We start from the raw sequence: 25,203 nt of genomic DNA on the forward strand, positions 1-25,203 counted from the left end.
TGAAACATACCAGTCAGTTCAGACAGATCAGTATTTCCCTTCACACTCAGTTGCAGTGAGGTTTGAAGTGACCAAGTACTTGAGAATACCTAATAGGGAATGGCAGAGAGCTAGCTAGCCTTGGACTTCTACCTCTCTGATTTCAGGACCTTGATTTTGTGTAGCACTTAAGTGGTTAGCTTTAGAGAAGCTGACTTGTGCAATGTCACATGCTACAATGCTTGGAATTCAGGAGTCCAAATTTGAAGCAATGCCTTTGACTGCTGAATGATACTCTTTGATTTCCAAATCACTTGTATATCACATAGGGCTTGAAGGCTCCCTAGAGCGTTGTTTAATCTAGTACTTTCGGAACTTATTTTAAAACAAATTTGCCCTTAATAGTATCTGGTCTGTCAGTTACGGCCATATTCACTTGGTCCGAAATGTGGGAAAGGCACACATAGTGTGTATAGAAGAAACTATGAAGCTTGATGCAATGACATGCCTGAACATTCTCAGTAAATGGTAGACTGAGGCAGTAGACTTGCTGCAGCCAAGAAGTTTGAACACCAGCCTGGACAACAAGGAGATCCCTCTTCCAACTTAACCCAATAAAAAGCTCTTCCCGGAGTATGAGCACCTGAGGCTGTCACCATTCCTATTCCTGATTTCGTGAGGAATTTTTACTCTACTTTACTTCGTGAGGAGACTTTACTAAGTTTGAGTTCCCGCTCCTAGCCTCAGCTCTCTTACTCGTCGTACTGGTAAATGATAATTGTCTCATAGAATTGAAGAAAGACTTTTAGAATAAAAATGTGAACTAGGACAGGGATGGTTGGTGCATACCTGTAATCCCAACATGCAGAGGCAGGAGGATTAAAAGTGTGAGGCCAGCTGGGCTATATCATATAGCAAGAAAGAATGAGAGTGCAAGTAAATCAATCAATCAATTAATGAAAAGACAGATGTGAAAAACATTGTGTAAACTGAAGTCATGCTAAGAGTTTTGGTGGCAGACATGCATTATTGCTGTGATCATTATTTTCTTTTTTAGAATCTATGATTAACATTTCAGGATTGTTATAAGATTTATAAAATAAAGCTAAAACTATTTATTTATTTATTTATTTATTTATTTATTTATTTATTTATTGGTGGAGAGAAAGGGGCATCGACAGAGAGCGAGAGAGAATGGGCACTCCAGAACATGGGCACTCCAGAGCCTCCAGCCACTGCAAACAAACTCCAGACGCATGTGTCACCTTGTGCATCTGGTTTATGTGGGCCCTGGGGAATTGAACCTGGGTTCTTTAGCATCACAGGCAAGCACCTTAACCACTAAGCCATCTCTTCAGCCCTAAAATAAAACTTTTAACAGGGCTCTTCCAAGATAGGATTGAAAAAGAGCCTCCATTTCCTCCCCAAATATAGACTTTATTTTCTATTGGTTTAGACAGAGCTAATGGAGAAAGCCAGATTAAATAATTTGGGGGCATTGAGACGAATCTGAACCAGGAACTGAGTTTGCCAAGAAGCTCCTAAGAGATTCTTGCAGTATCAGAAGCACCATTCTATGCTCTAGGTATGGGTGTGGCTCTGAGATAAATTCCGTCTTTGTAACTGAGGCCAAGCCTGTTAAAATTGCCAATCTTGAATACCTTTCCACTTCTTTTCTTTGCCCTTTGAATCCTTTTCCTTCAGTATCTCACAATTTACTTCTATAGTTGTTATCAGTAATATTTGGAAACATTGATGTGCTATGAGTTAGATTTTGTGACCAACAAACAGTATATTCAAAGCTTACTAAGGCAGGACTGGAGACTGTGGCTCAGTTGGTACAATGTCTAGTTACAACACATGGAGCCCTTTGTGCAATCCCCAGTACCCACTTGGGAGGTGAGTGAAGGAGAAGCCGAAGTCCAGGGTCAACTTCACCTATATAGCAAGTGTGAGGCCAGCCTGAGCTACATAAGATCCTGCCTCTTTAAACAAAAATTCTTGGGCTGGAGAGGTGGCTTAGCAGTTAAGTACTTGCCTGTGAAGCCTAAGGACCCCGGTTCGAGGCTTGATTCCCCAGGACCCACATTAGCCAGATGCACAAGGGGGCACATGTGTCTGGAGTTCGTTTGCAGTGGCTGGAAGCCCTGGCATGCCCATTCTCTCTCTCCATCTGTCTTTCTATGTCTGTCGCTCTCAAATAAATAAAATGAATAAAAAGATTTAAAAAAATTCTTCAAGTAATAGTCTGCAGAACTTTTATAGGCTTTGGTTTCTTTCTCATCCATATACTGAGTTCAGTTGAACTAAATGCTCTGTAAGATCACATATGACATGATTAATGTAGCTAGTCTTCCATTGAATTTTCAAATCTTTTTTTGTAGAAAATTATACACTTCAGAAATACATAACTCTTTGAATCACCACACCTATGTAATTATTATCCTTCTTAGTAGAAGATTACCAATTCTTCTGGAACTCTACATTTTCCCTTCTAGGCACTAACATCTGTTTTCTTCTCAAGGACAAAAATTATGTGAGTTCACCTGTTTTGAACTTGACATTTGTAGAATCATGCAACATACTCTTTTATTTGCCTTAAACCTTGTTTATAAGACCCAAATACTCTTTTTTTTTTTTTCAAGGTAGGGTCTTGCACTAGCTCAGGCAGACCTGGAATTCACTATGTCGTCTCAGGTGGCCTCGAACTCACTGCAGTTCTACCTCTGCCTCCTGAGTGCTGGGATTAAAGGCATGCACCACCACGCCCGGCCCCCCAAATACTCTTAACAGGAATATCTTCATTGTATTGTAGGTTGGGTTAGTTTTAATAATCAACCCATTAATAATGCTTTCTGGGCAGGAGAGATGGCTTAGTGGTTAAGGTGCATGCCTGCAAAGCCTAAGGATCCAGGTTCGATTCTCCAGGTCCCATGTAAGCCAGATGCGCATGGTGGTGTGTGCATCTGGAGTTTGTTTGCAGTAGCTAGAAGTCCTGGTGTGCCCATTCTCTCTTTCTCTCTAATAACTAAATAATCTTATTTCTTTTAAAGATAATGCTTTCTGGTCATTCATGTATACTTTGATACATGTGTTCATACATTAACATACACATATACACACATAGGGAAATTACTGGGTCATGGACATGCCCATATCATACTCTGGTAGATGATACCAAAAGTTCAAAGTGGCTGTTTTAGTTTATATTTCTACCAACAATCTCTAAGCTTTCCAGTTATTCCACTCCTTTGTAATTTTAAAAGCGCCTGTGTGCACAGCATGGCTTCTGATGACAGCTGATCTTGACCAGCTTTTCATGTGTTAGTTGATTGTGTGGACATCCTTCTTATGCAGTGTCTTTTCAGGTGATGTCCATTTATAAATACCCTTCTTACTAATTTGTAGTTCTTACCTAGATGTAAACATTTTGTTCATTAGATACATTGTAAATGTCTTGTATACTCTTTTTTTTCTTTAAAAAGTTTCTTTTGAGGCAAGCCGAACAGACTGGCCTTTTTCTTTTATGTGAGAGAGTGAGAGTGGGGCAGAGAGAGAGGGAATGAATTGGCGCACCAGGGCTTCCAGGCACTATCATTGAATGCCAGGCACGTGCTCCACCTAGTGCGCATGTGTGACCTTGCACACTTGTGTCACTTTGCATCTGGCTTACATGGGACTTGGAGAATCGAATATGAGTCCTTAGGCTTAACAGCTAAGTTCCATGACTGATCCCTCTCTCCAGACCACTTGTAATTTCTTAAAGGAGTTTTTGGTAGATCCTTTGTGTGGTATCTGATAAGTACTTACAAACTAACTTTCCCTCCTTCCTTCCTTCTTCCCTCCCTCCCTCTTCCTCCTTCTTTCCTTCCTTCCTTCCTTCCTTCCTTCCTTCCTTCCTTCCTTCCTTCCTTCCTTCCTTCCTTCCTTCCTTCCTCCTTCTCCCTCTCTCTCTCTCTCTCTCTTTCTTATTTTATTTCTTATTTAGTGTAGTGCTGCAGTGAATCCAGGGTCTTGCACCTGCCAGGCAAGTGATCTACCACCAAACTACCTCCCTTAGCTCTTAGAATTTTTCTTTCTAATGCTTTCTGCTCTATTTTTTTTTTTTTCCTGGTCTTTGCTCTGACAACAATTTTTCTCTTAGTTGAACTTTTCCTGTTCATATATCTGAGCATATCATCTGTTGCTTTCAGTATCATTGAATATGAGTGTTGATGGGAAGCACTCTTACCTTCTTTGGGATTTTTTAAAAATTTTATTTATTCATTGATTTGGGGGAGGGAGAGAGAGAGAGAGAATGAATGGGCATGCCAGGGCCTCTAGTCACTACAAATGAAGTTCAGACACATGTGCTACCTTGTGCACTTGGCTTTATGTGGTTACTAGGGAATTGGACCTGGTTCTTTTGGCTTTGCAGGCAAGTGCCTTCACCGCTAAGCCATTTTAGTTTAGCTGGATTAAAAAAAAAATATTTATCTTTATTTGCAAGTAGAGAGAGATAGAAGAGAAACAGACAGAAAGAATGGGCATGCCAGTGCCTCTAGCCTCTACAAACAGACTCCAGATGCATGCACCACTTTGTACATATAGCTTTATGTGGATGTTGCGGAATTGAACTTGGGTCATTAGGCTTTGCAGGCAAGTGCCTTAGCCACTGAGGCAGGGCTCCATCCCCCTTATCTTGTTTTTAATCTCAGAAGGGAGCCTTCTGGTATTTTTAAAAATAAATTTATTTTCTTGAGAGAAAAAGAGGCAAGTAGAGAGAGAATGGGTGCACCAGGGCTTCTAGCCACTGCAAACAAACTCAAGATGCATGTGCCATCATATGCATCTGGCTTACCTGGGTACTGGGGAATCAAACCTAGGTCCTTAGGCTTCGAAGGCAAGTGCCTTAACAGCTAAGCCATTTCTCCAGCCCAGTACATTCCTTTCTTACCCTAGTTTGCTAAAAAGTTTTAATCATGCTTGCTATTACATTTTAGCAAATGCTTTTTATATATTAACTAAATTGATTATGTTTTTCTCATTTTCTTAGTATGGTAAATTAATTACATTTATTTTTTAATTGAGATATATAGTTCATATGCTATCCTCTTAAAATATTCAGTTCAGGGGTTTTAGTATATTTACAGAATTATACAACAGGAGCCTCAGATATAGCTCTCACCGTATAGTATGCATGAAGGCTCATGTTCAAGCCTCAGCTCCAAAAAATTCATACAATTAACACAACTAATACAGTGCACTGTTGTCACTTCAAAAAGAAACCCCGTACCCAATGAGCAGTAGAGAGAGCCAGGGTCTCTAGCTAATGCAGTCAAACTCCAGATGTGTGCACCACCTTGTGCATCTGGCTTATGTGGGTTCTGGGCAATTGAACCTGGGTCCTTAGGCTTCGCAGGAAAGCATCTAACTGCTAAGCCATCTCTCCAGCCCTAGATACAAATTTTTGTTTGTTTGTTTGTTTTTTCAAGATAGGATCTCACTGTAGCTCAGGCTGGCCTAGAATTCACTGTGTAGTTTCAGTGTGGCCTCGAACTCACAGCAATCCTCCTATCTCTGCCTCCCGAGTGCTGGGATTAAAGGTGTGCACCACCGCACCAGGCTACAAAGTTTTATTAGATTCTTCCAGACTTTTTGTTATTATAAACATGTGCTGCAGTAGCAGGGGAGCCTGAAGTGGAATAAGGAACCGCCAGTTTCATAGGTTTGCTTTATCTACTGTTTTGTTTCTCAGTCCTAGATTCAAAGTGTCTGCCTTGGAAGAGCATGACTTTCTGGGCAGGTGAAAAGCTGGAGAAAGAGACAGTATTGACTCTTCCTGGCTGTTGTTTTTTTCTGTTTCTTTCTGGAATGTCCTTCCCCATCTTTGCCTGGCTAACTCATTCATCTTTCATGATTTCTTTCAGATGCTATCTTTCCAGAAAGGTGATTTATTACTACTTTCATCCAAATTCTTTTTTTTTTTTTTTTTTTTTCAAGGTAGGGTCTCACTCTAGCCCAGGTTGACCTGGAATTCACTATGTAGTCTCAAACTGGCCTCGAACTCTCAGCGATCCACCTACCTCTGCCTCCCGAGTACTGGGATTAAAGGCGTGCGCCACCATGCCCGGCCATCCAAATTCTTAACAAGGATCATTGTCCTATTTTGCAGATTGAGGACTTGAACTCAGAGACTTTGCCAGGCTCACACAATGATTTACTAGCAAAGATAAGTTGAATTCTCCTTCTGGCTCCTAGCCCAAGATTCTTCTCACTAACAAATTTCTTTCAATTCCCTGACCACCATCTTCTCAGCTAGAAAAGAGATACTCCATGGTGTTTGGCCCCTGTGTTTCTTGTGAGGTGCCAGTGCGATGCGACTGAGTTTTGTCAAGGGCCTGTGCACTTGTAGAGGAGCTGCTGTTCGTCCCAAGAAGTGATTGAGTTCCAGGTGGCCCTGGCTCTGGGACTGCATTGGCCTTTTCTCTAGTTCTCTCTTGCATTTCTGCCTTAGGATCCTTGTTTCCTGCTGGGGGCTCCAGCTGGTGAGGCGTCAGCCTAAATTGTACAGCCCCGAGGCTACCTCTACCAGCTGAATGTTCTCTTTTTCCTTACTTCTCTCCCGTTAGCCAAATCTTCCTTGTCCCAGGTCTGGTTTATGTTAGACTCTTAGTTGAGGTAGCAGTTATCTCCATATAAATCAGGTGGAAGAAGTCAGGGTGGGATAATGACAAGAAGAGACGGAGTCTTACCACCATGTGCCCTATGACTTCGAGTCAAGCCAGTTTACTGTCCAGGGCATCTCCAGGGAGTAGAATTAGATGGCTTCCAAGGCACTCTCTAGTATTTCATAAGTGTTCTTGAACTAAGTAAGTTCTGTGGTGGGTTTTGTTTGAGATTCGTAAGTATAATGATCATGATTTGATGCTGTGAATTGGGGTATTAAGAAACTTATATTTTACTTTTTACAAATAGCAAGAAACCAAACAAGAGAGTAAATGACCAGATACATGGTAGCATAGCATATAATGTGTCTTGTGAATTCACAAGAGGAGCAAATATCAGGAAACCCTTCCTGGAGGCAGTGGGACTTGAACCAGTCTTTCAAAGACAGTCAGGACTGGAGAACAAAAGTTGGGAGGTGGGAACTTTTGAGGTATATTCCAAGGCTCTAGACAGGGGCTGGGGAGTTTGCTTGCTGGCAACCCCGCTGTGGTGGTCTGAATGTGAATGTATGTCTTCCCCCCAGTATCCTCAGAGGTTTTTGATTAAGGTTAATCTTCCTGTTAAGTCTTCAGCAGCCTGCTGCTGGTGCCACTGGGGGTGGATTCTGTAATCCAGCCTTACGGTGTGTTCACCGTGAGTGTGAGCTCTGGCTGTTGCTTGTTGGTGATGGTTTCTCCCTCTCTTTGTTGAGGATGCTGGCATGAGCTGGCAGTGGTGGAGCTTCCCCTGGAAGTTCCTGAAATGTGCCCTTCCCGCCCATCAGCTGCTTCTAACCAGGTGTTTGTCCCAGCAACAAAACGTAACTGCAACACGTGCCAACCTAAGTTTGAACTTGCAGAGTAGGAAACAAAGAGGCATGTCCCAGTGTGCCTGTGACCAAGGGAGGCAAGTCCGGGAGAATCTGGTCACACAAGCAGCAGAAGCAGAGGGAGAGAGAGAGAGAGAGAGAGAGGGAGGGAGAGGGGGAGAGAGAGAGAGAGAGAGAGAGAGAGAGAGAGAGAGAGAGAGAGAGAGAGACTATTACAAAAAAAAGTGGAGAAAAATTCCAAGGCTATCCTCTGACCTACACACACACTCTCTCTCTCTTTTCTATAAACTGCTTGTCCTTTGAGCTACTGTCTATTCCCAGAGTTCTCTTTGAATTTGACATCTATGCTTATGATGTTCTATACTCTATTAATGTACAATACAAATGATGTATAAAAATGTAATTAAATATGTAAATGTGAAATTTACAATTATGTGAATCAAATATGAAATGTCAAATTTAAAGAAAACGCCTATATAGTTGCTTTTTCTTAAAACTTTTAAAGGGGCTAGGTTAGAGGAAATTTAGAAACAGAATGGAGTTTGAGACAGAAAGCAGTTCCAAAGCCCTGTCACGTGTCCTGTGCATTTTAGCTACAAACAAGACAGATGCAGTTCCGTCATAAGTGACTGCTTGACTGAGGCCGTGGTGTAACCCTTAGCCTTCTCTTCCTCAAAGCAGCTGCTTCTGGAAAGGGAAATAGCCAAGTACATAAATAGCTTAAACCCTAGCAATTGGCATGTAGGCAAGTGGTCCTTGTGAAGATACTGAAGAAGGGATCTTAGAATCAGAACTGGGTTCAAATCCCTCCTCACTAGCTATGTGAATAAATTACTCAGTGTTCTCATTTGTAAACTGACAGTAGTAATATTTAGCTTGCAAGAGTAAAGGAAAATAATATATGTTACAATTCATATACATGGTAAGTTCCTTAATAGTATTTCTTCTCATATGAAAATATATTTTCTTAATTTAACTTGAAATTCTTCAGGGTGAGCTGGGCATGGTGGCACACGCCTTTAATCCCAGCACTCGGGAGGCAGAGGTAGGAGGATCGCCATGAGTTCAAGGCCACCCTGAGATGACAGAGTTAATTCCAGGTCAGCCTGGACCAGAGTGAAACCCTACCTCAAAAAACCAAAAAGAAAAAGAAGAAAAAAAAAAATTCTTCAGGGTAAATAAAATAGTAGAATGTCAAAGGCCTTGACTTTTATTTCAATTGCTTAATGACTAGGCAAAGCCATCTGACAATTTTCTAACCTACAAGTGAAAGTTGGGGTTATAGTGATTGTGGAAGATAATCTATATGAAATCCTATTGAAAACTACAGGATGTCATCTCAGGAAACAATCTAGTTACAGAGCTTTGAGAGTGCTTGTCTTCCTGATTACATAGACTCTTGTGGAATGTAGGGGCTGGAAGGACCTTTAAGATAATTTTGTTCGTTTTCCCGTTGTTTGGATGAGAAAGCAAAGATGGGGATGTAAGAGATAAAAGTGGCTTAGGTAGACTTTAGATCTCCACCCCCCCCATTTTAATACCTTTCATCATGTCTGGGTCACTCCTTGCTGTCTGAACACCTATTTTTGTCCCAGAATGTGGAAACCTCTGGGAATCTGTAATGAATTGGACATGGCTACTGCACTTTAACTTAGTCTTACAGAAAAGCGAAACACTTAAACAACTACTCTGTTGGTGTTATGGGCACAGGGGAGATAGTGAATGACTGCCCAGCCTAGAGATCGAGGAGAATGTCGCAGAAGTCACTCCCTCGCGTCGGTCGGCTAATTAGTGGTAAAATGAAAACTGTGACCTCTGACAAATGTTCTTTCTGGTCCTCCTTCACTTTAACCCAACAAAAATTAAGCTTTTAAACATGCGCTAGCATCTCTCCAATCCAGATCCCTAAATTGAGCTCTGAAGTGCATATGCAAACTAGATAGAGCTTGTCTTTTACAGGAGCCTACAGCTCAACAGAGAGCTAATGTAGGTCTAAATTCTCAATAACGTTCATCTTTTAAAAATTATTTCCCCCTGTTTTTGTAGCAAATAAGAAAAAGGAAAAGGAGCGGCCAGAGATTTCTCTTCCCTCAGATTTTGAACACACAATTCACGTTGGGTTTGACGCTGTCACAGGGGAGTTTACGGTAAGTCCTGGGTCTCAGAGTCTTTTAGAACTTGGGTTATGTGCTGTTAAATTCAGTCACGCCGGCCTTTCTCATCTTCCTGATTCTCCTTTTTTTACTTTTTTAAAAATATCGTATTATTTATTTATTTATTGAGAGAGAGAGTCAGATCTGTATAGAGAGAAAGGGCCTCTAGCCATTGCACATGAACTCCTGACACATGTGACACCTCGTGCATCTGGCTTACGTGGGTGCTGGGGAGTCACATCTGGGTCCTGGGCTGGAGAGATGGCTTAGCGGTTAAGCGCTTGCCTGTGAAGCCTAAGGACCCCGGTTCGAGGCTCGGTTCCCCAGGACCCACGTTAGCCAGATGCACAAGGGGGCGCACGCGTCTGGAGTTCATCAGCAGTGGCTGAAAGCGCTGGTGCGCCCATTCTCTCTGCCTGTTTCTCTCTCTGTCTGTTGCTCTCAGATAAATAATAAACAAACAAAAAAAAATCTGGGTGCTTTGGCTTTGCCGGAAAGGGATTTAACCATTAAACCATCTCTCCAGGCCCCCCTGATTTTCCTTCTTTGCCTGACACTTTCTGTTTTCTTACATTATGAGACCACTTTTATAATCTCCAAAATTGTACCCACAGAAGCCTTTTAATGTCCATTTAAAAAAAAAAAAACAGTCATGTGGCAGACACCTTTATTATTTTATTTATTTATTTCAGAGAGAGAGAGGGCTAGCAAGACGGCTTAGCAGTTAAGGTGCCTGGCTGTGAAGCCTAAGAACACAGGTTTGATTCTCCAGCTTCCACATTAGATAAATGCACAAGGTGGCACATGTATCTGGAGTTGTTTTGCACTGGCTAGAGGCCCTGGCGTGCTCTCCCTCCCTGTCTCACTCCCTTTGTCTGTCTCTAATAAATAAATAAAAAGAAAAATTTAAATAAAATAAAAAGAAGAGAGAGAATGGGCGCGCCAGGGCCTCTAGCCACTCCAAACTCCAAACTCATGTGCCACCTTGTGCATCCACCTTTACGTAGGTATTGGGGAATCAAACTTGAATCGTTTGGCTTTGCTGTCAAGTGCCTTAACTGCTAAGCTGTCTCTCGAGCCCTGATTTCCCTTTTTGCTTGCTTGCAGTATCAGTATCAGGGATTGAACAAAGGTTCTAGGCAAGTGCTCTACCACTGAGCTACATTTCCAGTTGAAACAACCTCTCTTAATCAGTCTCATTACAGTGGGCTGGGGATGAGGTGGGGCACTGACGGGCAGGGATAAATCAGACATAGTACTTGTTCTACAGGCAGGAAATCCTGGTGAAGAGGCAAACATCTTAGGACACAAGTAGCCCAATAAGGAGGGTGTTATAAAAATGTCTATGTAAACTCTGAGGGACCAGAGAGAGAGAGAGAGGTAACGAACAAGCTCATTTTTAGCAGGTAGCCAACAGATCTTTCTTTCGGGGTCTGCTGTCCGTCCTTCTGAAAGCCTTGCATGTCTCTTTTAGGGGATGCCAGAGCAATGGGCCCGCTTGCTTCAGACATCAAACATCACTAAGTCAGAGCAGAAGAAAAACCCACAGGCTGTTCTGGATGTGCTGGAATTTTACAACTCTAAGAAGACCTCCAACAGCCAGAAGTACATGAGCTTCACAGGTATGAGGACCGTGTCCAGGGGGTCGTGGCTAGAGAAGGCCCCACGTGCCTAATGGTCTAGTGGAGGAAGCAAGTGGAAGGGCTGGAGGTGGCTCTCTCACTAAGATGGAGGTTTTATATGAAACATGCTGTTTTCATTCTGCAGCTGCATATGTTGTTTTAAAAACAGCATGGTATGAACATAGACTTTTACATGTTGTAAAACAGCACTGTGGAAATACAGCTGTCATTGTCATTATTGATAGCATCATTAGGGTATTTTTATTAATTTTTTTTAAGGTAGGGTCTTATTCTAATCCAGGCTGACCTCAAACTCACAATGATCCTTCTACCCAGCCTACCAAGTGTTGGGATTAAAGGTGTCATTAATTATTTAATAACATTAACAAGTATCTTCGAAGTTGGCAAGCCCCCAGTTTCTTCTTTATTTAAAATTATTTTATTTATTTGTGAACAGAGATGGAGAGAGAGTGGGTGTGCCAGGGCCTCTTGCCACTGCAAACAGCTCCAGATGCATGTGCCACTATGTATATCTGGCTTTACTTATGTACGGGGGAATCTTTAAAGACATTTTTTGAGACAGATTTCACGCAGGTTGGCCACAACAATGTGGTGATCCACTCACCTTAGCTTAATGAGTTCTGGGATTATAGGCATAGCTATCACACCCAGTTTAAGGGATGGATGGATATATAGATTTATTTATTTGAGAGAGAGAGAGAGATACAGAAATAGGCACATAGAGATAGAGAGATAGAGAGATAGATAGAGAGAGGGAATGGGCACGCCAGGTCCTCCAGCCACTGCAAACGAACTCCAGATGAGTGCACCCCCTTGTCCATCTATGGCTCATGTGGGTCTTGGGGAGTCGAACCTGGGTCCTTTGGCTTTGCAGGCAAGCCTTAACCGCTAAGCCCCTAGATTTGCTTTTTTGAGATAGGGTCTTATTCTAGCTCAGGCTGACCTGGAACTCACAGCAGTCTTTGTACTTCTACCTCCCAAGTGCTGGGATTAAAGGCATGTGCCACCATGCCCACCCCTTAATTTTTGTCATTTGAATGGAAATCAAGTCAGTAGTTATAAATGGTTCTTTGTATGGACTGGAGATGTAAGGGACTCTGTTTTCAGAGTGTTTTTAGTAGTAGCATTGAGATTAGAACTCAGGTCTCCTAACTGTATCTTTTTGTGTACGTGATATATTTGTGTACATGTGTTTACACATACACATGTGGAAGCCAGAAGTCAATAATGGGGATTGTACCCCAAGTGACTCACTGCCTTATTTCTGAGATAGGAGCTCACTGATTTGACTACACTGTGTAGTCTAGCAACCCCAACTATTCCACCTGTTTCTGACTCCCTAGTACAGGGCTTACAGGCATGTGCCACCATACCTGGCTTTTATGTGGGTGGTGGGGATCCGAACTCAGGTCCTGTGCTTGCCAGGCTCAGGTTACCACTTTCTCCACTGAGTCCTCTCCCCAGCCTTGCATCTTGTGAATTTCCTTTTAAAGTCTCTAATAATATTAATTTGGAAAACGTTCCATAGCAGAGACTCCCACTCTCAGGATTAATTTATGAGAGGCCTATATTTCTGGATCTTTTTTTTTTTTTTTTTGCATCTTAGACCATCAGAGCAAAGCTGGCATTTTGGCACATTTCTGTAATTCTAGCACTTGGGAGGTAGAAAGAAGCAGAAGTTTCAGAGGTTCAAGATCATCTTCTGCTACATGGCAAGCTCACTGCCAGCCTGTAAAGCAAAAGGAAAGGGAAGAAAGAAGCAAAAGAGAATTGTAGAGGACAAAGTACGCAAATAGATAGCAGCTCCCAAGGTCTTGAAGATAGAAATGCAGAGAAGGCTCCTAATGTGGCTGAAATAGGGTCAGGGCTGGTTTCCTACTTGGGAGTCTGGCGTTCTTCGTCTCTCGCCTCTTTCAAAGGGCAGTACTGCTGGAGAAGGGAGGCCGGGATGAGCGGGCTGATTCTGAAGGATGCTTTTCCCAGCCACAGCTTGGCTCGTATCAAAGGGCACAGATGGTGGAGGTGACAGGCTGCAGCTTCACTCGCTCTGCCACGGTAGTGCCCAGGAGAGGGCCATGCATCTTCCCGGCAGCGTTTCCTCCCTCTCATCTGTCCCCGCTGGGTCTGTGTTACGTCTTCCACTGGAAGACTGGGCCATTCCAAGGAGGAAGCGAGGGGAGGGTTGCCAGATAGAAAAGGTTTTCTGGCAGTCAGGAAATCAGAGCTTAGTTTCAAAGTGTTTATTACAGAGGTAACAGATTCTAAAGTATTTTCTGTATAATATGTATATGAATGTGTGCAGGCTGCAGATTTTTAAAATTTATGGTCCATCTAGGCATTCATGAGTGAATATGCATAGATATACACATTCAGGTAATTCCACATATGTTCATCTGTGCATTTGCTTCTTTTCTGTAGATACGTGTACATACACATACTTTTTCTATATACCTGATATCCCATATTGAAGAGTACTTTAGAACAATGCTAGATACATAGCATTGGTTATGAGTCATTGTGTAAATAAAGCCCATTATACATAATGGATTTATAAAGTACTTGTTATTCAGTTTTAGAAACAAGACAGTAATTATCATTAGTATAGATACTGTACTAATTAAAAAAAAAAGCTTTGGATATCCAGCTACTCACGGTTAAAAGAACAGACAAGATTTAATTTAAAACAATGTTTTGGTTTCATTTGTATGTGTCATCTACTTGGATATATAATAAAACTTGATTTCAGATATTACTCCATGGGACCTGCTTTTGTGTATAAACTTACACACACACACACACGCACATACACACAAATAGATGTGGGATTTTAATTTTTTTTAGATGTCAGAAATGAAGACCAACTGTAGGCAAAATTGTATGTTTGTCTTTGTTTTTGAGGTAGGGTCTGAATGTAGGCTGACTTGGAATTAACTCTGTAGTCTCAGGCTGGCCTAAAGCTCACTGTGATCCTCCTACCTCTGCCTTCCAAGTGCTGGGATTAAAAGTGTGAGCCATCACGCCCAGCTTGGCTCAGTTTAGTTTGAAAGATTTTATTTTTATTTATTTAATTTATTAGAGAGACAGAGAGAGAGAGAATGGGCACACCAGGGCCTCTAGCCACTGCAAATGAACTCCAGATTCATGTGCCACCATGTGCATCTGGCTTATGTGGGACCTGGAGAATCAAACCAGAGTCCTTAGGCTTCACAGGCATGTGCCTTAACCACTAAACCATCTTTCCAGCCCGACTCAGTTTATTTTTAGTGTCATCTCTCTTTCTTGTTACTCCTCTCATGCTGTCAATTATGGTAACACTGGCTCAGTTGGTACATACTCACACATGAATTTCCTCATGGGATTCTCAGAATGGCTTCTAGGGATTAGTACGATAAGGACTATCATCCCATTTTGTAGACTCAAAAAAGTTAATTAAATTTAGAGAAATTAAATGACTTTATCTATGATAACTCTGCTGGTATGTGATGGAAGTGTGTGCACTTTTTAAAAAAGATTTTAATTACCATGGGATATTTTTTTATAATCATGGAAAATGTTAATAAAAATTTAAAAATTAAAAAAAAATAATTAAAATTTTAAAAATCAAATAAAAAATATTTTTATTTATATTTATTTATTTGACAGAGAAAGAGAGGGAGAGAATGGGCGCACCAGGGCCTCCAGACACATGCGCACCCTTGTGCATCTGGCCTACATAGGTCCTGGGGAATCGAACCTGGGTCCTTTGGCTTTGCAGGAAACACTTTAACTGCTAAGCCACCCCTCCAGCCCAGAAGTGTGATCTTAATTGGGGTCTTTAAACCTTCCCCTTGTGACCCAAACACAACCCTCCAACTCTCCATGCCATGATTTTCCTCAAGTTTTCTATAATGACATTTGGTTTTTCTGGATCAATTAGTGGCTCGTGTTTTTTTTTTTTTTTTTTTTTTGCGAGGCCAGGGGAGGAAAGTAGACCACATTGACATTCCAACTGAGTTTTAGTTCTCCTTTGACAGCAATTAATGAGACCTTGAACCGGTGTCTTTTTTTTTGGGGCGGGGGGAACCTCACCTGCCTCATTTGCAAAATGAGTTTGGAAATGCTATCTATTCTTTGGAATTTGATTTTGGTCTGTTTACTTGTTTTTCATATTGCATCAGGGCCATGTTTGTGTCCAGCCCCGCAAAATACTAGCAGTATGTAAGGTTGGGGGTAGCACAGTAAAGGTATAATATTACACTTGCCTAGGTGATACTAGTATTTTTTTTGGTAAAAACAAAGAATGTTTAAACTGTGTCCTGAATCACTTTCTCCAGGGAAGAGCTGTCTAAGAACAGTGTCATAGTGTCCCCTCTGAGACTACATAGTGAATTCCAGATCAGCCTGGGCTAGAGTGAGACCCTACCTCCAAAAATAAAAAAGAAAGAAAAGAAAATGGTGATAGGTATAGTGTGCTTAGCATGACTTCTAGTCCACAAAATAATACTTTTTTTATTCCCTGAGCCTAGGAATATCTGGCCAGATAGACTTTCTTAATGCTCAAGGAAAGATTAACTAGACGTGTTTCCTAAGTCCTTTGTTTCTCTTCTTTACAGATAAGTCAGCTGAAGATTATAACTCTTCTAATACTTTGGTAAGTCTTTGTTTCCTCTGTTCTGATGGGTAAGAAAGGAAGACTCAAGGCCGTGTGGTGCAGATAGTGCATGGGGGATGAAAGACTCATCTTAATTTCTGAGAATCCCTGTCTATGCTGTCAAGGAACTGAACTAATGACCATGTATCTCTGTTTGGCATGGTGCCCCTTCCAGATTTATAGCGTTTAGGCATTCTAACCCTGGAGCCACAAAATGTGATTTTTTAGGCTACTCTTTTTTCATTTGTAGGTTTGAACTTTGGCAAAGCCCATTTGCCTTTCTGAGCTTCTGCTCTTCGTCAGTAAAATGGGCTGATGCGCTGTGCCTCACCTGGATGTGTCCTCAGACAGTGCAGTGTAGAAGAGAGTCCCTTTGCTTTTGTCTGTGAGGCCTATTAAATCAGGAATAGGACTGGCTGTTGGAAGGAAAAAATTTTGTTCGTTTCCGGCCATTCATTCTGCTCTCTAAAGTTGTACTGATGCCTGCCGCTTGAAGGGATGTTGAAGGAATCATTGAAGAATTGGCTGGAAAATATAGCTAGATGACCTTAAAAGTTCCTCTGTGTCTTTCATTTTAAAAGTTGTGCTTTCCATAGTAACTATGACTAAGGAGGTGCTGATGTTTTTGAAAGAGTTATGTAAATATATAGTAAAATATGGAAGAGAAATTTGCTATGCTTTATATTGGGTGTTGTGTCTTATAGAAGAAGAGTGGTTATAGCCAGACCTGTCCTCTCAGCTACCTCAGGGCAGGAAGCTTGGAAGGGCAAGGCCTGCCTGGGCTACAGAGTGAGTTAAAGGCTATCCTTGGAAACTTACTCTTGCTCTAAAACTAAAAAGCAGGTGCTGGGATGGCTCAGCAGTTAAAGGCTTTTGTTGGCAAGCCTGCCCACCCAAGTTTGATTTCCCAACACACCTATAGCAATGGGAGGCAGAGCCAGGAAAATCTGGAAGCTTACAGGCCAGTTAGACTGTTGTATGGCAGGCATAAAAACAGTAGAGAGACTGCGTACAACAACAAAAAGACAGAAAAAGGAAAAACATCCTAATGTTGTCCTCTGACCTCCACAACTATGTGTATGCTCGCTCGTGCGCGTGCGTGCGCGCGCGCGCGCGCGCGCACACACACACACACACACACACACACACACAGAGAGAGAGATAAAAAGGAACAAGATGGTTGAGGATATAGCTTAGTGGTAGAGTGCTTGCTAAGGGTATAAGAGGCTTTAGGTTCAATCCCCAGTACAGTAGCAACTAAAAGAAAGGTGGTTATGCCGTGTTGATTTTTTTTAAATATTTTTATTTATTTATTTGAGAGTGACAGACAGAGAGAAAGAGGCAGATAGAGAGAGAGACAGAGAATGGGCACACCAGGGCCTCCAGCCACTGCAAACAAACTCCAGATGCGTGTGCCCCCTTGTGCATCTGGCTAACATGGGTCCTGGGGAACGGAGCCTTGAACCGGGGTCCTTAGGCTTCTCAGGCAAGTGCTTAACCGCTAAGCCATCTCTCCAGTCCTGCCGTGTTGATTTGATGAGCATTTTCAGAAGCCCTGTTCTCTGTCAGGTCTTGTGTGGATCCATCAGACATTGTCCCAGTACGTAAGGACCTCCCCGTAGAGTACACGTAGACCCCGACAGCGTGGCATGTTAGACTTCATGAGGTCGGAAGCGCTACCTGACTTGTACAATGTTGTGTTTTTGGCACCCCGCAAGTCCACTTACTGAATGAAAGATTGGTGATCTCAAACAAGAATTAGGAGAGGTGAAGGCACCTCAAATGGAGATCTGTGTGTGCATGGGCAAGGAGGTTCACAAGGTGTGGTTATACTGGGAATTGTGAGTAGTTAGGTTTGGCGTGAATGTGAAGTGAGGCAGGTGTAGATGTTGGTGATGAGGAAAGGTGGGAAGGTAGGCTAAATCCTGTGGGAATTTAACTGTCTAAAAGGTAATGAAAAGAACTTTAAGCAGGAGGATAGCAAGATCGAACAGAACACTGAGCCATTATCAAACCATACTGCCAGTAGTGGGGAATTAGTTTACTTGGCATCACGTAAGTGAACTCTTACCAATTATAAAAAGAAATGTTCTCATGCCTAGTGCCTTGCCTCATATGGTGTCCTTTATGATTTACTGTCTTTCTGACTTGTTTCAGTAGTGCAATAAAAATGAATTGTTATTCTTGATTTTAGAAGGTAAACTGGAATCAACAGGGTTAGTGGTGGTAGATGGTTGATTCCTAGTGCTCCTTGCTTCTCTTCTTATTCATGTTGTTTTACACCAAATAGAACAGATGTGATTAAAAGGTGGGGGAAGTATTTGCAAATGCAGGGTCTTTGAACATTGAATTGATTAGCAAATCATGGAGGAAATGGCCTAAATAAAGATGACTTGTGCTGTGTGGTTCAGATGTCCTTACGCTCTTGCAGGCAGCTGTTCTTAGTGGAGTGGCTACTCTATCCCAGGTACTACGCTGAAGTCTGCATCTGTAGCCAGATCAGTCCCCACACTTCCTCATTTCATACACAGAGAAACACCCGAAGACTCAGAGTAAGAAAGTGGTGGCGGGCTGTAGAGATGGCTTAGCAGTTAAGTCGGTTGCCTGCAAAGCCAAAGGACCCAGGTTCAACTTTCCAGGACCCACATAAGCCAGATGCACAAGGGGGCACATGCATCTGGAGTCCATTTGCAATGGCTGGAGGCCTTGGTGTGCCCATTCTCTCTCTCTCTATCTCTCTCTCTCTCTCTCTGCCTCTTTCTCTCTCTGAAATAAATAAATAAAACATAAAAAAAAAAAAAAAGAAAGTGGTGGCACATGTGTATACTACCAACAGCTTGGGAGGGTAGAGGCAGGAAGACCAGAAGTCCAGGCTCATCTTTGGCTACATGGTGAATGTGAAGCCAGCCTTAGCTACATGACTCTGGGTTTCAAAAATAAAAATAAAAATCCTAGCGCAGGGTTTTCGTGGTGGCAGTGAACAGAGAGCCAGTGAAAGAGGTCTTGCAAAGGAGACTGCAGCGCAGCCCCAGTTAGGCCGTTTGCTAATGTGGAAGAAGAGCCCTGAGGCTCGTGCCATATGGTAAAGAGGAGGACACCTGCTCGCTGGAAGCCTGTGCTGGTTTCGTGTCTACGGTTAAAACCACTCAGGTTGTCAAGGACGTTTTTCTCCTCTACTTGAGAACATTCGCCCTCACAATTCATTGCTCTATATTTCCGTACTAGCTTTATATGGAGGACATGATTTTTATTGTGGCAGCGTGCTCTCGGTTTTCATACTGGCTCCGTATACACTGCTTCAGTGTGTAAAATAATCACACAAGATTGTTATCTCCATAATATAGATTAAGACAATTGTCTCTCTCCTCTTCTCTCTCTCTGTAAAATAATAAATTTTTTTTTTAAAGATTTTATTTATTTACTTATTTGAGAGAGAGAAAGAGGCAGAGAGAGGGGCGGGGGAGAGAATGGGCATGCCAGGGCTTCCAGCCACTGCAAAAGAACTCCAGATGCGTGTGCCCCCTTGTGCATCTGGCTTACATGGGTCCTGGAGAATTGAACTGGGATCCTTTGGTTTTACAGGCAAACACCTTAACCATCTCTCCAGCCCCAGAAAATTTTTTGTTTGTTTTTGTTTTTTGTTTTTCGAGGTAGGGTCTCACTCTGGCTCAGGTTGACCTGGAATTCGGTATGTAGTCTCAGGGTGGCCTCGAACTCTTGGCGATCCTCCTACTTCTGCCTCCCAAGTGCTGGGATTAAAGGTGTGCGCCACCACGCCCAGCCCAAGAAAATTAAAAAAAAAATTGTTATAGAGAAATATTGACTTGGTTTCCTTCCATCCAGTGAGTTGGTAGCAGCTGTCTGTCAAAACTTCTGTTCTCCTGAGTGTTCATATATTCATTCATACCATGAATATTTCCTAAGCACTTTTATGTCAAAGCATAGGTAACCCAAAAGTGAATGTGTACTATCTTGGACCTTGAGGAAACAAATTAATGGCATACTGTGGAGATAAGAGCTGGGAAAAAAAAGGCTGTGCTAAGCAGCGTGCAGTGGGGGCATATTTGATGGAGTGGTTGAAACTTCCTGGTAGAAGAGGGAAATGTGCAGTTATGGGCCTTAACGGTGTGCTCAGTTGGCAGATGTATTTTGGGCCCTTCCCAGTTTAGAGTTCTGTTATGGGCCTGGGCTCCGAATTGTAGCATTCCATGGTGCTTTAGTGGTTCTCATAAGATGAGCACCAGCCAGGCCTGGTGGCACACATCTGTATCTTAACACCTGGGAGGCCGAAGCAGGAGGCCCTCAAGCTCCAAGGTCAATGTGGGCTGCGTAGTCAGAGGCTGTCTTACAGAATACCTATGATGTGCTAGGTTCTTTGGGAACTGAGGAGTCAAGGGCTGGCAAAGATTTCGCTCTTTAAAAAATACAAGACAGCCGGGCGTGGTGGCGCACGCCTTTAATCCCAGCACTCGGGAGGCAGAGGTAGGAGGATTGCCATGAGTTCAAGGCCAGTTAATTCCAGGTCAGCCTGGACCAGAGTGAGACCCAACCTCGAAAAACCAAAAAAAAATAAAATAAAATAAAAATAAAAAAAATAAAAAATACAAGACAAAACTTTGTTGACAGCCTCCATAAATACAGACACTAAATCATAATGTTTCCCGTCCCCCACCCACATCCTCCCCCTTTCAGGTCCACCCTCCATTGAATCCTTTCTTCTTTCTAATTGTTCTCCTATTTTGATATCATCATCTTTTCCTTTTATTTTGAAGGTCTTGTGTAGGTAGTGTCTGTCAGGCACTGTGAGATCATAAATATCAAGGATATTTTGTGTCTTGAAGATTATATTGTATGTACCAGTTCTTATGCTCTTTCTGACACCTTTTCCACAATGGACTGTGGATGTGATAAAGATGTCTCAGTGCTGAACAGTCCACCATCACTTTTTCTCAGCAATATGGTGACTTTTGAATTACCCATTGGTCACCACCATCTGAAAAGAGAAGCTTCTCTAACCAAAAGTGAGAGTAGCATTAATATATGAGTATAAATATAAAAAGTAGTTAGAGGGCAGTTTGGTGGGTATAATATATGATTTAACAGCAGGTCCCCTATGGCTCATGACCTCCCCAGCCAGAGGCTGTTGACTAGGTTTTCATTATCAGACATGTATTCCCTCCCATGGAGCAAGACTCCACTCCAATTCAAGAGCAGTTGGTTTCCCCCATAATAGACCTTCCATTGTTGTACCCGTTGGCATATTCGGCCTGGCTGGCCAATCTTAGAACTTGCAGGGTCCACTGCTGTTTAATGCTGTTGATGACCTCTCCTAAAAGGTTACATGCAGCATAGTTCTCTTCCAGCTTTCCGACAGCTAGTCAACAGGGAGGAGGTTTCCAGCTCTGCTCCAGCTTGACTTCTCAGTGAAGATCTTTGCTTTTAATTTTTTTTGCCTTTTTTTAATTGACAGCTTCCATACTTACAGACAATAAACCATGATAATTCCCTTCTCTCCCCACTTTCCCCTTAACAAGCCCATACTTCATCATATCCCCTCCCTCTCTCCACCAGTTTCTCTTTTATTTTGATATCATCATCTTTTCCTCCTACTATGATGGTCTTGTGAAGGTATTGCTAGGCACTGCAAGGCATGGATATAGAGGCCAATTACTGTGTGGACAGTTGCATTTTAAGCAGTCATGCCCTTCCTTCGGCTCTTACATTTTTTCTACCACCTCTTCTGCAGAGGACCCCGAGTCTTGGAAGGTATGATAGAGATGTTTTGGTGCTGAGCACTCCTCTGTCACATCTCAGGGCTGTAGTGCCTTTTGAGTCATCCCAGTGGTCACCACCATCTAAAAAGAGACGCTTCTCTAACCAGCAGTGAGAGTAGCATCAATATATGGGTATGGATGTTAAATGAAGTGCTTACAGGGCAGTTTGGTGAGTGTAATATATGCATTCAGCCAAACAAAAACAGGCATTACACTCCTAAGGTTCATGACCTTCCCCACCATAGGCTTTTTAAAAAATTATATATATATATATATATATATATATATATATATATGTTTTAATTTTTTTAATTTTTATTTATTTATTTGAAAGCAATGGACAGAGAGAGAAAGAGGCAGAGAGAGAGAGAGAGAGAGAATGGGCGCACCAAGGCCTCCAGCCACTGCAAACGAACTCCAGATGTGTGTGCCCCTTGTGCATCTGGCTAACGTCCCCTTGTGCATCTGGCTAACGTGGGTCCTGGAGAATTGAGCCTCGAACCGGGGTCCTTGGGCTTCACAGGCAAGCGTTTAACCGCTAAGCCATCTCTCCAACCCTATATATTTTTTTTACTGACAACTTTCTATACTTACAGACAACAAACCATGGTATTTCCCTCCCCTCCCCAATTTCTCCTTCATAGCTTCTCCTTCATAGCTCTGCTGTCCGTCATGTCCCCTCCCTCTGTCCATTAGTCTCTCTTTTGGGCTTTTAATTAGGTTTTCAGTACCAGGCATGCACTGCCTTCTGTACAGCAGGTCTCCAGTGCAATTAGAAAGCCACTATTGCACCCATTGGCTCATTTGGCCTGTCTGGCCAAACTTGAGGCTTGCAGTGTCCACTGTTTTCACCACTGGTGACTTCTGTCTCGCACAGGGCTGCATGTAGTGCAGCTTTTTCTAGCTTTTCTGTCAGCTGGTCTACACAGAGGAGGTTTTCAGCTCAGCCCCAGCTTGTGGAGTCTTCAGCACTAGAGTCTTGTCATCTATTCCTGGTGGGAAACCAAGAGTCTTGGCAATAGCCTATGATGTTTTAGGGGGGAATCAGGGACCTCCCTGGCCAACAGGGATGGTATCCCATCCCTGGCACTGAACTTGTTCTAATAATAGCCTATGGTTTCTGTTTTCAGTCTGTGGTGCCACTGTCCAAAAAAGTAGGTTACTAGATGGCTTATTCACAATATCCTGAATTTTGATTAGCCCTTCCCCCACCCTTTAACTCCCTCTCTTCCCCTGACCTTGCTTAGGCTATTCCACGCACAGTAGTCTGTTTGTCTGTTTACATATGACAATACCATCCCCTTAAGTCCACCCTCTCCTCCCTCCCTTGTAGCCCCTTTCTAGCTTACTGGCCTCTGCTACTGAGTTTTACTCCAACTCACACAGGTCTGAGCATTTGTAGCTAGGATCCACATATGAGAGAGAACAGGCGACGTTTGGCTTTCTGGGTTACCTCACTTAGTGGAATCTTTTTCAGATCCATCCATTTCCCTACAAATTTTATAGCTTCATTTTTCTTGACCGCTGAATAGAATTCCATTTTATAAATGTGCCACATCTTCATTATCAGTTGAGGGACGTCTAGTTTGGTTCCATTTCCTAGCTGCTGTGAATAGAGTGGCAAGTTTCTTCAAGGTAGTGAGAAGCGTCCTTGGAATGTATGCCTAGGAGTGGTTTAGGTGGTCATGTGGTAGATCTATTTTTAGTTGTCTCAGGAGCCACCACAGTGATTTCCACAATGGCTGGACCAGATTACATTCCCCCCAGCGGGGTCGAAGGGTTCCTCTTTTTCTGTGTCCTCGCCAACATTTATCATAGTTTGTTTTCATGATGGTAGCCATTCTGATAGGAGTGAGATGGATTCTCAAAGCAGTTGTAATTTGCATTTCCCTGATGGCTCAGGATGTAGAACATTTTTAAAAAATGTTTATATGCCATCTGTATTTCTTCCTTTGAGAACTCTATTTAGTTCCTTAGGCCCAGTTTTTAATTGGGTTTTTGTTCTTAATCTTATAGCTTAGTGATAAATAAGAACACATAACAAGGATTTATGACATAGTGCCAGATAAGCCCAGCCAGTGAGACAGGTGCAGGGACAAGGGGAACAAAAGCCGTGTTATCAAGGATCCAGTATATAAAGCGGGAAACTTAGAATTTTGCAGGGTCCCTTGTTGGTGAAGGTCTCCCCTGGCGGCCTGCCTGCACATTGCAGCACTGTGACAACTTGTCAGCAGGAAGGGGCTTTCTAGCGTGGCTTCTCAGTGTCCTGCAAAGCATGTTCCACCCTATTTTTTGATGTTGTGTGTCACGCTGAACTGGGAGCTCACTACCTCGATGGACTAGCTAGCTGCAGACCCTGGAGCTCCTCCTGTCTCTGCCTCCCCAGCCCTGGGCTTAAAATCACTTGCTGCTGGCCTAGAAGTTTACATGTGTGCCGGGGAGCTAACCTTGCGTCCTCACGCTGGCGTAGTGTGTTCTTTTACCCATTGAGCCATCTCCCCAGTCCCTGCTAGCAGTTTTCTGTATAGATCTTGATTTAAAAAAAAAAAAATGGGCTGGAGAGATGGCTTAGTGGTTAAGCGCTCGCCTGTGAAGCCTAAGGACCCCGGTTCGAGGCTCGGTTCCCCAGGTCCCACGTTAGCCAGATGCACAAGGGGGGGGCACACACGTCTGGAGTTCGTTTGCAGAGGCTGGAAGCCCTGGCGCGCCCATTCTCTCTCTCTCTCCCTCTATCTGTCTTTCTCTCTGTCTCTGTCGCTCTCAAATAAATAAATAAAATATTTTTTAAAAAAATCCTCCTTTGTTGCTTCATGTTGTGTTAAATAAGTTTTTATATTGTATCATTTAATTTTGTCACTTAAACTTTTAAAATATTTTTTAGTGGTTGCTATAGGTAATAAAACACATTTGAGTTTATTACAAAGGTCCTAATTTTTATTTTAATTTCAATTAATGTTAGCTAAATTCCACATTGGTCTTTTCTTCCACAACCCTATTTCCATTATTTTTATTTTTTAGTTTTTAGTTTTTCAAGGTAGCCTCACTCTTGCCCAGGCTGACCTAGAATTCACTTTGTAGTCTCAGGGTAGCCTCACATTCCGGGCAATCCTCCTACCTTGGTCTCCAGAGTGCTGGGATTAAAGGCATGTGCCACTGTGCCCGGCCACATTATTTGTTTTAAACTTTTTATTTTTTGAGAGAGAGAGACAGCAGGAAAGAGGCACACACGGAGAATGATTATGGGCACTCAGGGCCTCCTGCCACTGTAAATAAACTCCAGATGCATGCCCCACTTTGTGCATCTGGTTTACATGGGCGCTTGGAAATTTAGCCAGGGTTCTCAGGCTTTGCAAGCAGGCACCTTTAACCCCTGAGCTGCCTCTCCAGCCCTTCGCTGTTTTCACTCCCTCTGCTGTTGAGTGTCTCGCTGCTTAGATATTTCTTTCCACTCTTACATAGCATAGTTATTTAACAGCATGAGTGCCTTCTAATAGTCTTGACCAACATC

General features: G+C 42.6%; 1 protein-coding gene across 6 annotated transcripts in view; it reads left to right on the plus strand.

Annotated features, from left to right (window-relative positions):
• Pak1 (p21 (RAC1) activated kinase 1) overlaps positions 1-25,203 on the plus strand; it is a 146,428-nt gene that overhangs the window by 84,050 nt on the left and 37,175 nt on the right. For all 6 annotated transcript variants that reach the window (XM_045145608.1, XM_045145610.1, XM_045145609.1 and 3 more), the window contains exons 3-5: positions 9,542-9,642; positions 11,123-11,270; positions 15,884-15,921. In XM_045145608.1, the coding sequence (XP_045001543.1) occupies positions 9,542-9,642; positions 11,123-11,270; positions 15,884-15,921 (287 nt within the window). The remainder of the gene's footprint in view (positions 1-9,541; positions 9,643-11,122; positions 11,271-15,883; positions 15,922-25,203) is intronic.

The sequence above is a fragment of the Jaculus jaculus genome, chromosome 3, assembly GCF_020740685.1.
Source record: "Jaculus jaculus isolate mJacJac1 chromosome 3, mJacJac1.mat.Y.cur, whole genome shotgun sequence".
Classification (NCBI taxonomy): domain Eukaryota; kingdom Metazoa; phylum Chordata; class Mammalia; order Rodentia; family Dipodidae; genus Jaculus; species Jaculus jaculus.